Source organism: Lonchura striata, chromosome 3 (genome assembly GCF_046129695.1).
Source record: "Lonchura striata isolate bLonStr1 chromosome 3, bLonStr1.mat, whole genome shotgun sequence".
Classification (NCBI taxonomy): Eukaryota; Metazoa; Chordata; class Aves; order Passeriformes; family Estrildidae; genus Lonchura; species Lonchura striata.
In genome coordinates, this window is record NC_134605.1 from 51,225,565 (window position 1) to 51,238,952 (window position 13,388).

General features: G+C 38.7%; 1 protein-coding gene across 3 annotated transcripts in view; it reads left to right on the top strand.

Annotated features, from left to right (window-relative positions):
• Positions 1–13,388, top strand: part of ARFGEF3 (ARFGEF family member 3) — an 85,672-nt gene that overhangs the window by 32,690 nt on the left and 39,594 nt on the right. For 2 of the 3 annotated variants that reach the window (XM_021553071.2, XM_021553073.2), the window contains exons 6-12: positions 2,097–2,219; positions 3,683–3,725; positions 4,706–4,784; positions 6,668–6,772; positions 9,467–9,791; positions 11,142–11,254; positions 11,996–12,906. In XM_021553071.2, the coding sequence (XP_021408746.1) occupies positions 2,097–2,219; positions 3,683–3,725; positions 4,706–4,784; positions 6,668–6,772; positions 9,467–9,791; positions 11,142–11,254; positions 11,996–12,906 (1,699 nt within the window). The remainder of the gene's footprint in view (positions 1–2,096; positions 2,220–3,682; positions 3,726–4,705; positions 4,785–6,667; positions 6,773–9,466; positions 9,792–11,141; positions 11,255–11,995; positions 12,907–13,388) is intronic. The other variant, XM_077782140.1, reaches the window with a different exon arrangement.

A 13,388-nucleotide genomic window follows, 5' to 3' on the forward strand; every position in this document is an offset into this window, starting at 1 on the left:
ATTGAAAATAGATTAGTAGTATTAAAAATATATTAAATCTTGCCCTGTGAGCCTTCCCATGCTTGCCTAGACACCTGCAGGAAAATTTAGTTGATGCTGTTGCTTGTTTTTATGTGTGTGTTTGTTGCTCCAGTGTGCCTTCTGGAGGTTTATTTTGTGTAACTCTGTGTTTCATTAGCTAACCCTTCTGTGTTTTGCTCTTAGTTGTGTTTTGCATGCCATAGAGCTGGAAGTCCCCGAATGCATGAAATGATCAAAATGTCCATTGCACACCTCTTTGGAGCCCTGAGCTCTCGCATTTTTACTGCTGCTTCTTCTTCAGTGGCTTTTCAAAAGGTACCTTGCCCAGTCACTTAGAACACAGACCTTCTGTAAGATTGCCACTCAAGTATTGTTTGCTTATTAGCTCGCATGGGGAGGGGAGAAAAGGAGGAAATATCAACCATGCTCTTTTCAGAAAGTCAGCCTACCTTTAAGAATGGTATTTCATTAATTAATTCATATACTCCAGAAGAAGGCATATAGCTCAAAAAGAATGATCTCAGCAGCACTGGAATGGTTTGGCCTCCATGAAGGACTGTATGTGGTTAACAAGCTTTTAGAGTTTTGTCCACTGGGGTTCAGGTGATAGCTGAATGATGGACAGAATTGGTCCAGGGCAGCTTACAAGAACATCTTCATCACTGACCTATTGACAGCTTAGTTTCATTTCAGTAGGAGTTAGAAACAATCAAGAGTCTTGTTTGTCTGCCTATGTCAGTAATTACTATGTAATCTGATCACTTTAATTTTTCCTTCTTAAAAACCTCATCCTCATTAGGGAACTATAAAAATTACTTTATAGCACATAATATCCTTCTTATTCAAAAATGTACACCAGATGGATTTATGTATACTCCTTATGTATATAATTTATACTACATATTTATATTTTTAAAAATTAATACTTTAAATAATTTTTTCACAGCTAGTTCCATTTATATTTACAGTTCTTACTTGCTATATATCTAAACAATGGCAGAATAAAACTGCTAAATCTGAAAAATATAAAAGTATGTGAACAATCATTTACTTTTTTGGGAATTTTTTTGCTTGCTTGGTTTGGTTTGGATTTGGGGGATTCTTGTGGTCATTGTGAACAATAAAGCTCAGTGCAGGACAAAGTACCAAAGCTGCTTCTTCAAGAAGACTTTATTGTACAGTTCTGTCACAAACTTGCTCAGCTCCATCAAGACTTTTATCTACTTACTAGCTACTGTGCAATGTGCTTATACTGTTTACTCCAGTCACAGCATGTCTTAGAGACCCAGCACCTCCCACAAAATACCTGATGAAGGGTAGAAGCTGCCCTTTGCATTGTGCTGTCCCCAGGATCCTACTGTGTAACACTGTACAGCCATTTGTGCAGCATCACCTGGGGCAAAAGTCAAGCATGACTCTGGGCACAGCACATTGTCAGAAAACTGCCAGCAGCTGGGCATGGAGCTGGGCACTGCCTGATCCATCAGTGTTCTTCTATTGCTACCTTGGTTCCCGTGGGATCTCTGAGAAGAGGAGCCCTCTGCTGGATTGCCAGTTATTAAAAGGCAGTTGTTTGTGTTATTTGTGGTAAAGTGCTATTGTATTTTCTGTGTTAAGAAAGGCCTTAAAGGTTTTCAGATGTGTTACAGTACGTCGTGATTATCATAAAATTAGTGACAAATACCTGTCCATCAGAAGCAGCAATCTTGAAGAATGGGAGGGTATTTATGTTGCAGACATAGACTTGCAGAGAGGTAGTTACAATAAGTATCAAGAGATGAACAATCAAAGCAGTATTCAATGAGTTCTGTACAAAGTGAGACAAGTACCAAAATCACTTGGGTTTGACAGGAGACTTTACCAGTTTTGCCCTACCATTCCTGCAGCTGTGTGACGGATTAATTACTTGATTTTCCAACCAAGACTGCTAAAAACTTCTAATGTGCTAATAAAGCAATAAGAAATAGTAAGGAAGGCTGACTGTCTGCATGTGAGAGACCTTGGTATCCTCCTGAAATGTGTTCCTGGTAAGTGGGAGTTGATCTCTTTGTACTGCTGTCTTGTTTCCTCATCAGGTTTGCATTGAGACATATGTATCTAGCTGTCACCAGCGGAGCATTAACACCGCTGTGCGGGCAACCCTCAGCCAAATGTTGAGTGACTTGACTTTACAGTTACGACAAAAGCAAGAAAACGTGGTGAGCCTTCTGGCATCAACAAATGGTTCCATGTCCATGGCTTCATACTGTTTTGTTCTCGTTCATCTGAATGCCTTATGGCTTTTATTTGACACTTCTTCAATTAATCCTGTTTAAAAGCCTTTTTGGGTTCTGACTATGCCTGCCTCAGAGCTCTCACATTGTCAACTCTAGTTGGCTGGGTTGTTGTTTTTTTTTTCTTTCCATTAAATAAAAGAGACATTGTTCTGATGTCAGGCTGCCTCAGCCTTTCCATTCTTTTATTTTGTTTTCTAAGGTGTATTGAAATGGTTCTGCCAAAACTTTTTGCATGACAAATATTTACATAGTGAAAACAGATTCTCAACTAAGGAAGGTGTAATTGAAATTTTTCTTCTACTTTTTTTTAATAGAGATAATTTTAAGTTAACGAAATTATTTTTTTCTTTGTTAGCAAGAAATAAATATTATTTTATTTCTTTAATTATTAAAATGCATGAGAGCTGTTTGAATGGCATCCCAGCACATTTTCCACTATAGATGTTCTGGGTACATGTGGAATTACATTGGTTTCTTACATTTTTTGTACTGTTTTGTATAATACCATGTTGTCAAAGTACTATTTGTAAAAGTTTCTATTTATTAGGAAAACTTAAGGACTGTAGTTGTACAGATTGTTTTCCTTACATCTGTTTTGGGTTAAGATGATCACTTCTATTCTGGATTAGTAGACTAGATTGCTTTTATCCTGCTGAGCAACTGCAAAAATGGTTAATCAGTTTAAGTAAACTTGTCTTCTGTTGGTGCTAAGTAGATGCATTTTACTAGCTAAAGCATTTACCAAAAAAAATACCTCAAACAAACAAACAGAAACACTTTGGGTCTGCAAATTCAATTTTGTTAGTTTTTTTTTCTTAGCTGAGGAGTAGATAAAAGCATATGACAACTGCATTTAGTTCCTGACATTTTGTTATTGATGCTTGAGAGAATTCGGCTTGACCCTCTTGTGCACAGTAGAAAGAATCCTATAGCACAGCTGAACCAAACAATTTATGAGGTCATTTCCTGACTGACATCAATTCTGTTGGTACTGTAACATTAACATTGTCAATGTTCTAAACTTTCTAATACTCAATTGATTTTGGTTTCTAAGTAGTTTGTGACATCTAAACTATGCTTTTCTCTCAGTTATTTTCAATGCAAGTTAGATGTCTAATTATTACTGAGTTGTTCTAGGTGTAGGAAATCCCATAAAGACTTACAAAACTTTCACCTAAATGAGATGCAATTTCCTGTAATCTAAATGGCTGTTAAAACAGATCTTAATTTTTAAAAATGTTTTGCAGAAAGTTCACTTAAAAACCTTAAGAAAAAGCACAAAACAGAGGACATGAATTTAAGAAGTTCTGCTGTTAAACTATTACTTCTATTAACATTCCTCTGCCCCTTGCACCAATTACACTACCTTTGTCTTTCCTCAACAGATAGTTGAAAACCCTGACACCTTGCAGAAATTCAAGAGTCAAGGTATTTATAATACTTTTTTAGTGACTCATTCCAATCCAGCTTTTTTATTCTTGACTTTCTTTTTATCACCACAGTGCTGTTTGATGCCATGGGAATTGCACCCTGGGATTTTGTAACTTCTCTGTAGTTTGGTGCTTTTGTGGTTATCTGTGGTAGGAACTGAGATAACCCTATTAGCTCCTAATATTTCCAGTTGTGTCTTCATTTGGACCATGGTAACAGCATTGCACTCAACATAGTAATAAATTATTGTTTCAAGGTGCTAACTTCTGTAATTAAGAAGTTTCAGTGGTCTGAAAAAAGTTTTAGTAAGTGGCTTTACTTCCTGAAATAAAATAGATTTGCAGAGTAGAATGTGGAATCTGAAAACAATTGTTACTCTATTTCAGGCCAAAGACATTGTTTATATAATGACTACTTTCCAGGTGATTATTTTACAAGAGAATGTTTTTCTGTTCCCATTGTGGCTTACTTTTCAACATCTTCTAGTAGGAAAAATAGTCTCTGATTTTGACCTTCACTCAGGATTTCTGTAGAACTTGTGTGAATGGAGGCTAAAACCTTTGAAGAGCCCAAGCATTCTTTTATAAGATCAGAAGTGTGTCAGACATGAGAAAATGTGTAAGAGAGAGAAACTGCAGGGAGAGATACAGAAATCAGCTGCCATGTAGAAATACTGGGGCCAGTCTTTTATATTATTTAATTATATATTTATTTTATAACCTAAATTTGATTTCAGCTAACCTTCTGTAAATGCATGTAAGCAATTAATGCTCTCTCCAGGTTTAATCCTGCTGATTCTGCATTTTGTGGCGATCACTTTCCAATCTAGCACTTTTCCTACTGCATCTTATCTATTAATTTTGGTAGCCCTGCTCCTTGTTTAGAAGCTCTGACCAGTTCTGAAAACCCATGCAGTTAATTGATGTTGTTATCCAGCTGCTCATATGTAATGCCTCTGATCCTTGTCCTTTTTGGAGGTACTTCAGCTGAGTCTCTTTGTGATGATGTTGTATCTGTCCTCACTGTGCTCTGTGAGAAGCTCCAGGCTGTCATAAAGTGAGTTCTTTTAAGTTTATAATTTAAATTAATTACCTGGAGGTTGAGAATTTCACTGATGCATGTGATTGTACTGTTGTAGTTCTGGAATTATGGAGCAAAGCTGTACTTAAATGAAGTGTTTACTAGAGAAAGTATTGTTCATGATGCATTAATTTAATCCTTGCTTGAAATGAGGAGCTAATTTGCCTTTTTTGTGCACTGTTCAGCTTTACAGAGCTTCCAGTAAATCTAATCTATACATAAGTTCCATACAGCAGCAAAATACTAATACAAAATACTAATAATCCAAAGAGAAGTTTTCTTTTCTGGCTGGAATAACCATCATAGAAAGAATAACAATTACAAGAGCCGTGGAAAGACCTAACAGATACTATATTCAGAATTAATAAATCTGTCCTTCTTAGGCAGCTTTTATCCAATTGAAATAATTTGTATTTTCAGTGAATTCCTCCAATTTAGGAATATCATACACTCTACCTACTTGAAAATGCATAATGTTAACTTCTAAAGTGTGGTTGTTATGGACAGTAGGTGTGTTATATGCTGTACAATTTATAGAAACTACCAGAGGCAAAGATAGCACAGGCATCTATGTGCAGTTTTTTTTCAGACTTTCTTCCCATGAGTCTCTCTAATAACATCAAGATTACAGAGGAATGCCTTACTTAGCATTATTTAATCAGTGTCAGCATCTGGGAAAATAAAATCAAGAGTGCAGGGATGACCTGTGCATGCCCATGCAAGTGTTAACTGCAAGGTGATGATCATCTGCATTAAGACATATTGTAAGAAAAAGCTGTTGGGAAAGAAGGCATCTGTACCTGGAATGCATGTATCTTTCCCAATAGGCATGGACTGTAGTGAGGAAAAATCTATCACCTTTAAAATATATAAGAAGCCAGCAGTTTTCAATCCTCCATAGCACAGAGTTAGAAATCCAGCTTTGAGCCTCAGGATTCAATGCTTTCTCCATGGCATGTGAAATGGGAATTGTTGTACTTGGATGCAAATTCATATAGGTGAACAAAAGGAACTTGGGCAGTGACAGAAGAATGGATATTTCTCGCCTCTTAATTTCAATTCAGATAAATCCATTCTTTACAGCTTCCTTGATCTACAATCATATATCAGAAAGTGCATTCCTTCAGTTCTCATTTCTGACCAAAAAAGAGTTATTAAATCCTGATTTTCTTAGGAATGAAAACAAAATTTTGGGTAGACTTGCCATGGAGTGCTCCTTTTGTAAGGCAGACCTCAGCCTTGCTTGTCTCCTGGATCCCGAAGTTTGATGTTAAGAGTAGGGGCAGGCACAGTGCATTTTACAAGTGTATCAGTTCCAGGTGTCTACAGGTTATTTAATATTCTTTCTTATGAGGCTTTCCTTGAGTTTATGGTTCTGACAGAGTTACTGGCAAGGCACTGAAAGGTAGCCATGTTACCATGTGACTTTCTGCTTCGAGACATTAACTTTTGACCACTGTGGCTGTCACCAAGAAAAAAAAAAACAGAAGAGAGTGGCATAAACATGCTTCAGATTGCCTGATGAAACTATCCAATAGTCCAAAATCTTCTGTTGTCTCCTTTTCCTCTGTTTAAGGTTCATTCCCAAGCTTTTACATTGAAATTGAATAGTTATTTGGGTTTTATTCTTCCTATTTTTTCACTTTTTTTAAAGCAGTAGATCACTGCATGCCACCAGTACAAAATAAATGGGATGATGCAGGTCACACCATTGCAAATTGATAGAAGCAAAATAAATCACTGCTGTAAATTATGGTGTAATTTTCAAATGAACTAATGTGGTTATTTTAGAAAATTATTATTAAATTAAAACATAATTAAGTTTTAATATTATGTGAATGGCATCTTTTCTTTGCCAGTGACAATCGTCAACTTCAGCTTCTTTACTTGGAGTGTATCCTCTCCATGCTGAACAGCTCCTCCCCCAGCATGCACCAGCACAAAGGATTCACTGATCTAATATGGTGAGTACATCTGAAGACTAATGCAAATACTCAGTTTGTAAATGTAAAAGGGCCTGATCCCCCCAGCCTTGCAAAAAAAACCTGTTAAAAATCTCCAGGTGTGAGCAGAGCTTGCTGCTAACCTACTATCAGTTCTTTCTGTGCCTCATATAAAATTGGTTGGGACTGCCTGCTCAGCTATCACGTTAAATCCCAGCAGTGAATTATCACTGTAATGAGGTCTAATGGATTTAGCCAGAACAGAAAACCTCTTATGCTTTTTGCAGTAGTTTGGATTTCTGTGTGGCATTGAGCACAGAGATGCTGTGCTTGTTGTAGGAAGGTACTGTTGAGATTCTTTCATGTTCTGATACAATAATACAGGAAGAAAAGCAAAATTAAGGTCAAATGTGTGCTGGTGACCAGAAATGCTTAATATGATCTGCATTATTGTGTAAGTTTTGTGGCTAAATAGTCTTAATGGTGCTTCTATCTTAGCAAGAAATTCTCCTTTTTAATACACTTCACCAGGAACGCTTGATATTTTTGGTGTTCATATCTACCTCTAAATTGGTACCATCACATCAAAGTACCTGCAATAATCCTACTTTCCTTGTGATTGAAATAGTGGGTTTCTTATAGCCTGGGGATAATTGAGTCATGTAATAAAGCAAGAATGTAACTAATATGCAGTTCCTTGCAGTCTGTACCCATCTTTTGACCTTGTCAAGTGATTGTATTAAGGAAAGATGTATGTGACTGTTAATGACAGATGTGTTTCTTGTGCTTTTATCGGGTAATTTTTGAAACTGAAGTTATAGACTTGGACCCAATTCTAAGGATGGAACATGTAACAGCGCTTGTAACTCCCCTGCTGTCCCAGGAACATCAGTGGCTGCAAGACTGGGAGGTGTTCAGACTGGCAACACTTGGCAGTGTTGCACAAGAACCTGGTGCTGAGGCCTCTTGGAGGTCTAACATAACAGCAGAACTCTCTCATGGCAGATTTGCTTCAGAAGTTTCTGCCATTGAATTTCACCCAACCTTTTATGTGACAGACTATGAGGCCATCCTGTGAGCAACGTCACTGAAATTATCTCAGAAGAAAATACTTCCTATTTTATTTTTGATTTACATGCTTTTGACAATCCAGTTTATGCTGGAAATCTACAGGTGTTTGTATCTCTAACTGTGTGCCATGAGGGCAAGCCATCAGGGGTGGGACTTCTTAACCTGCACTGCTGCCAAGGAATGAACATGCATGCTTCAGCTACTTAAATGGGAGAAAACAAACTGCTTAAGTTGGAGAAAAAAAACCCAAACACTAGGATGATATGAAACAGTTTAAGCTGCAAACATAATCTTGAACATTTTGTACGCTCTAATACATTACCTGTCTGGTGAGGTTGTGATGCAAACTGGTGGCTGTCATTATTCTTTATGGAGCTGTTGCCTACATGCACACAGATTTCACTCTACAGGCACTTTGTAGTCAGTTCCCAAAGAGGATAAAGAAGGGAGCAGACAGAGAAAATTTAGCTCTGTGTGTTGGCAGTGTTCTTCGTAGTTTGATACAGAAACACTTTGGCAGGACTAAGATGTGTGCGGAATATAGTGTTGTTGCAGCCTGTGATTATGCCTGCTTTGAGACAGGCATATTTCTTAAGTAGTGAGATGTAATTGATTGGAGAAATAAATGGAATAAGCAGATTCAAAGTCATTTTCTGATGTCCTATTAAAAGCTGTTTTTCTTTCTGTGACTAGGGGAAGCTGAGCTGTTTCAGATATCTTGTTAAGAGAAGCAATGAAAATTCTAGACTGCATAAAACCTTGAGAAAATAAAATGCAGTTACCTATGAGGATGTGTTTCATGAATTGTTACTTGTAATTGGGTGTTTGTTCCAGGTACTTGCTTGAACCTCTAGACATGGGTGAAAACCAGATTTGGGACTCATTCTCATGGAGCACTTGACTTCTTAAATTAAGGTCCTCCAGGCTGAAGCAAAATGCCAAGTGCGTGAGTTCAAAGCTGAAATAGCAGCTGATGGAGCAAAGTGCTGAGCTGGCTTTTGTTCCACAGAAGAGTGATCTGCAGTTGTTGAATCACTTAACAGGAGTGTTAGACAGTTAAAGGAAGTATGGGTATTTACTGTATAGTGGTATATGTGTAGTATAGTGCACACTTTGAGTTATTGCAAAGGGTTTTCATTCTGTTGTCAAAAGACAGACAAACAGAGGCTCATAACTAAGGGTGCTTACTAAAATAATGCATATGCAGCACAGTGATGGAACATTCAGCCTTCTAGTTGACATAGATTAGTTCTTGTTTAGTCAGGTTTTTTTAAAGCTCCCAAGGTGAACTGAAAAAGAGACACTGAGCAGCGGAAGCCTAGGATTTCTACCTTGTGATAGGCTGCAGCCAGTGAAAGAGGCAGGCATGCTATCCTGCAAAGGGACAGCACTGTGCAGCAACATGAACTTGCAAAATCACTACCATGTTTCTACAGCACACAGAGGCATTTCCATATGGACTAGCATGCTGATGCTTGAGAGATGAAAAAAGCCTGGCATAATTTGTTTTTCTATCTAACCACTGCTGTTTGACTGATCATTAAAACAAGAGTATGTATCTAATTTAACCATGGGCTATCTTCAATCTGTTCTTGTAGGAGTAATTTTTTTCCAGTTACCATCTGCTGCTTTTCTCTTTCTCAGGAAGCAACTGTGTCCAGCCCTAATAGTAATCCTGGGAAATCCAATCCATGACAAAACTATCACCTCTGCCCACAGCAGCATCTGCCTTGAGGCTGATTCACCTTCCTCAGGGATCTCTGATCATGGCCGGGGTTCAGGTTGCTCTTCCACAGCACCTGCCCTTAGTGGGCCCGTTGCACGGACCATATATTATATTGCAGCAGAACTGGTTCGACTGGTGGGGTCAGTGGAATCCATGAAGCCTGTGCTACAGTCTCTGTATCACCGGATGTTGCTTTACCCACCACCTCAACATCGAGTAGAAGCCATCAAAATTATGAAAGAGGTAGGGCAATCACATGTGCAAATCCAGGCATGTAAAACAAAGTGTTTAACTGTAAGTTTTTCTGATGCGTGCATACCTTCCCACTTCCCAATGCATTTCAAACCTTCCCACTCAGGGATGTTGAAATTGTCCTTTCTGAGCACAGCTGGTACATCAGCACCACTCTGACAAATAGTTTGATGCAGCTGTAATAGCTGTATTTGTCTCCATAATACAAGCTACTGTGGCAACTCTGTCAGGGCTCATGCTGTGATGCTGCATGGAGCAGACCCTGTTGCTGAGTCACGACTGCTCTTTTGGGTGAGATAGAGCATAACGATCCAGTTTGCAACTTCTTTGGCATCTTTCCCCAGACGTGTGGTTTCTAGGCATTAAGGTGAATATATGCTTTGATTACATGCCAGATTTTTGAAATCCTGTTTCTTGGAGCTTTTTTTGAATAGATACAAGAAAGCTGCCAATGGCTTAAGAAACTGTTTCAAGACCAGTCCATTCTGGCCTCTTCCCCAGCATCTCTGAAAGTACTAGAAGTGTAACACTGGGAGACTTGTTTCAGCACTAGCTGAAATTATAGACTTTTCTATTCCACACAGGCACCTTTCTTCTCATGTTATGTAAAACAAGGAAATTTATGTAATTTGTGGAACGGTGGTATCTCCTAGAGAATTTTTCATCTAGCTTGTGCATACCTAGGCTGTTCTGTTTCTGAAAAATCTCTCGTAATACCACACAGCCACCCCCTTGGTTCCTGTCTAAACTAGGAGTTATCCTGTCATTGTCTTTCTCAAATTTTAAACAATAGAAAGAAGATAACTGAAGGTTTTGAAAAACCTTTGTCTAATGTTGTTTTGTGCAGGACATACCTGTTGCTTCTTTGGGCTTATTAATACATGCTTGTTTGTATTTCCTGGTGGGCATTAACAAGGTGCCACCTAACAGGTTGAGTCTGAAGGAATCACTTTGCCTGTCTTTGCATAACTCCATAATTTCATAACTAGGTGCCTGAGGAGAGAGGCTTCCATTGGTATAAACACTGATATAATTTTTATGTAGGCATAAAAATTGTCTTGTGTGCAGTATCAGATGAAAAAAATCAGTCAAAAATGTAAAGCACCAGAGAACATTCTAAATGTGATTCTTGCAGAATATTCTCCTTTACTCACTTTTCTGCATCTAAAAAGAAGAAAGGTAGCTTTAATAAGTAGAACATCACTGTGCATTTTAATTTGCTGTGAGAAATTACAGTAGGGCTACCTTGGGTTCCAGGGCTTGATAGAATTATGAATTATTTATTGTATTTAAATAATGCTTGGATACTCTTCTACTTATTTCTGTTTCCTTTCATTTCAGATACTTGGCAGTCCTCGGCAGCTTTGTGATTTAGCAGGGCCCTGCTCTTCTGAGTCAGAATGCAAGAAGAGGTCGATTTCTAAAAGAAAGTCCCATCTGGATCTTCTCAAGCTGTATGCTTAGATTCCTCTTTTAGCCTCTTCTCTCTTAAACCTGTGCATGTAGAACACTTAAGCAGTTCAGGAGCATATCCAGTATGAGCCAGGGTATCTGCCTGGTTAAATAAGCTCTGGAAATGGAAAAGGTGTAAAAGCTCTTGCTTGGTTTGTCATGAATCTGGGCCTGTTTGCAAAGACATAGATAACTACTTTGTTGAGTTTGCCAGAATTCCCAAATATGTTGGATTACAGCTGAAAATTTTTGGGTATGAGTCCTTAAAATTGCAGTAAAATAAACGTGTGTTTCTTTAGAAGTATATTTTCTAGATGAAGTCAAAGAAGGTCATAGAAAATTTAAACATCATCATATTGAGCAAGAAGGGTTCTCAGTTCTTGGGAAGATCATATCTTGTAGATAAGATCATTTTCAGGACACAGATGGCCTTTAAATTTAGTTCAGCTGGGTGTTGAGATTTTTTCTTTTTAGTTTAAGTGCTTGTCTGTAAGAGAGAACATGCTGTGCATGCTGGTATGAATGCATGGTAACTTTCTTTTGTTGGCACTCCCTTTACAGAATGACCATGTTTGCATGGGAGACTCAACAATTTGTTCTTATACTAATCATGTTTCTCATGAATAGTCTTAAAGGCTAAGCTCACTTCTTTTTTTCCTGGTTATGGAAAGATGGTGTTGAATGTCAGTGATGTGCTTACCCTACATGTTACATCACTTAAATAAACTCTGTGTTGATTGTAGTATCATGGATGGGATGACGGAAGCGTGCATCAAAGGTGGTATTGAAGCCTGTTATGCTTCAGTGTCCTGTGTCTTTGCCCTGCTTGGAGCGTTAGATGAGCTGAGCCAAGGGAGGGGTCTTAGTGAAGAGCAGATCCAGCTGCTGCTCCAGCGCTTGGAAGAATTGAAAGATGGGACTGAGACAAGCAGGGACTCCATGGAGATCAATGATGCTGACTTCAGATGGCAGAGACGCATCCTGTCCTCAGAAAACCCTGCCTGGGAATCGGGAAATGAGAAGAGTCCCGATATCAGCATTAGCGTTACCACAGACACTGGTCAGACTACTTTGGAAGGGGATATGGGACAAACAACTCCAGAGGATAATCCAGAAAATCAAAAAAACTCCCTGCCATCTCCAGCTGTACATGAAAGCAAAGAAATTCATTACAGAGAACCAGAGTCAGAAACCATTGACCAGCCAGATGTTGTTCAAAGAAGCCACACCATAGTCTATCCAGATATAACTAACTTTTTATCAGTTGATTGCAAGACCCGGTCCTATGGATCCAGATACAGTGAAAGTAACTTCAGTGTAGATGACCAGGACCTTTCTAGGACTGAGTTTGATTCATGTGATCAGTATTCCATGGCAGCAGAAAAGGATTCAGGCAGGTCTGATGTCTCAGACATAGGTTCTGACAATTGTTCCCTGGCTGATGAGGAGCAGACACCACGGGATTGCCCAGGTCACAGGTCCTTACGCACTGCTGCTCTCTCTCTGAAGTTGCTGAAGAGCCAAGAAGCAGATCAACACAGTGCACGGCTCTTCATCCAGTCACTTGAAGCACTTCTTCCTAGGCTTATAGCTCTTCCCAGCATAGAAGAAGTGGACGGAGCACTGCAGAGCTTCTCTTCAACATTCTGCTCAGGTTTGAAAGCAAATATTTACTGTCTAACCAGCATGTACACTTTGACTACACTGTACACAGATTCCCTTGTAGGATTTCATCTTCAGAGAACATACTCAGCATGGGAAGGTTTGGGCTTTAAACCATACATTCCTCCACAGGAACATATTTCATTTAAGGCAAAGCAAATTGAATATGCAGGCACTGATCCAAAGGGAGGTAAATACATTGACTCTTAAGAGGCTCTGGATTGTGTCCTGAATCAATAACTAAATGGAGTTTGTTGTAGCAAGATACCTCTCTGCAGGTTTGTGAAGCTCTGTTGAGAAACTTGGCACATGGCATCACTAAAGAGAGGTCAGGGTTGCCCCTTAGCATAAGAGGGGTATGGGAAGTACCATCACTGGTTTGTAATGAGATATAAGTAGCTTAGTACATCACTGCACTGATATTATTAATAATGCCAGCCTCACAAAGAGGGTGGTAACAATTCCACACTAGTA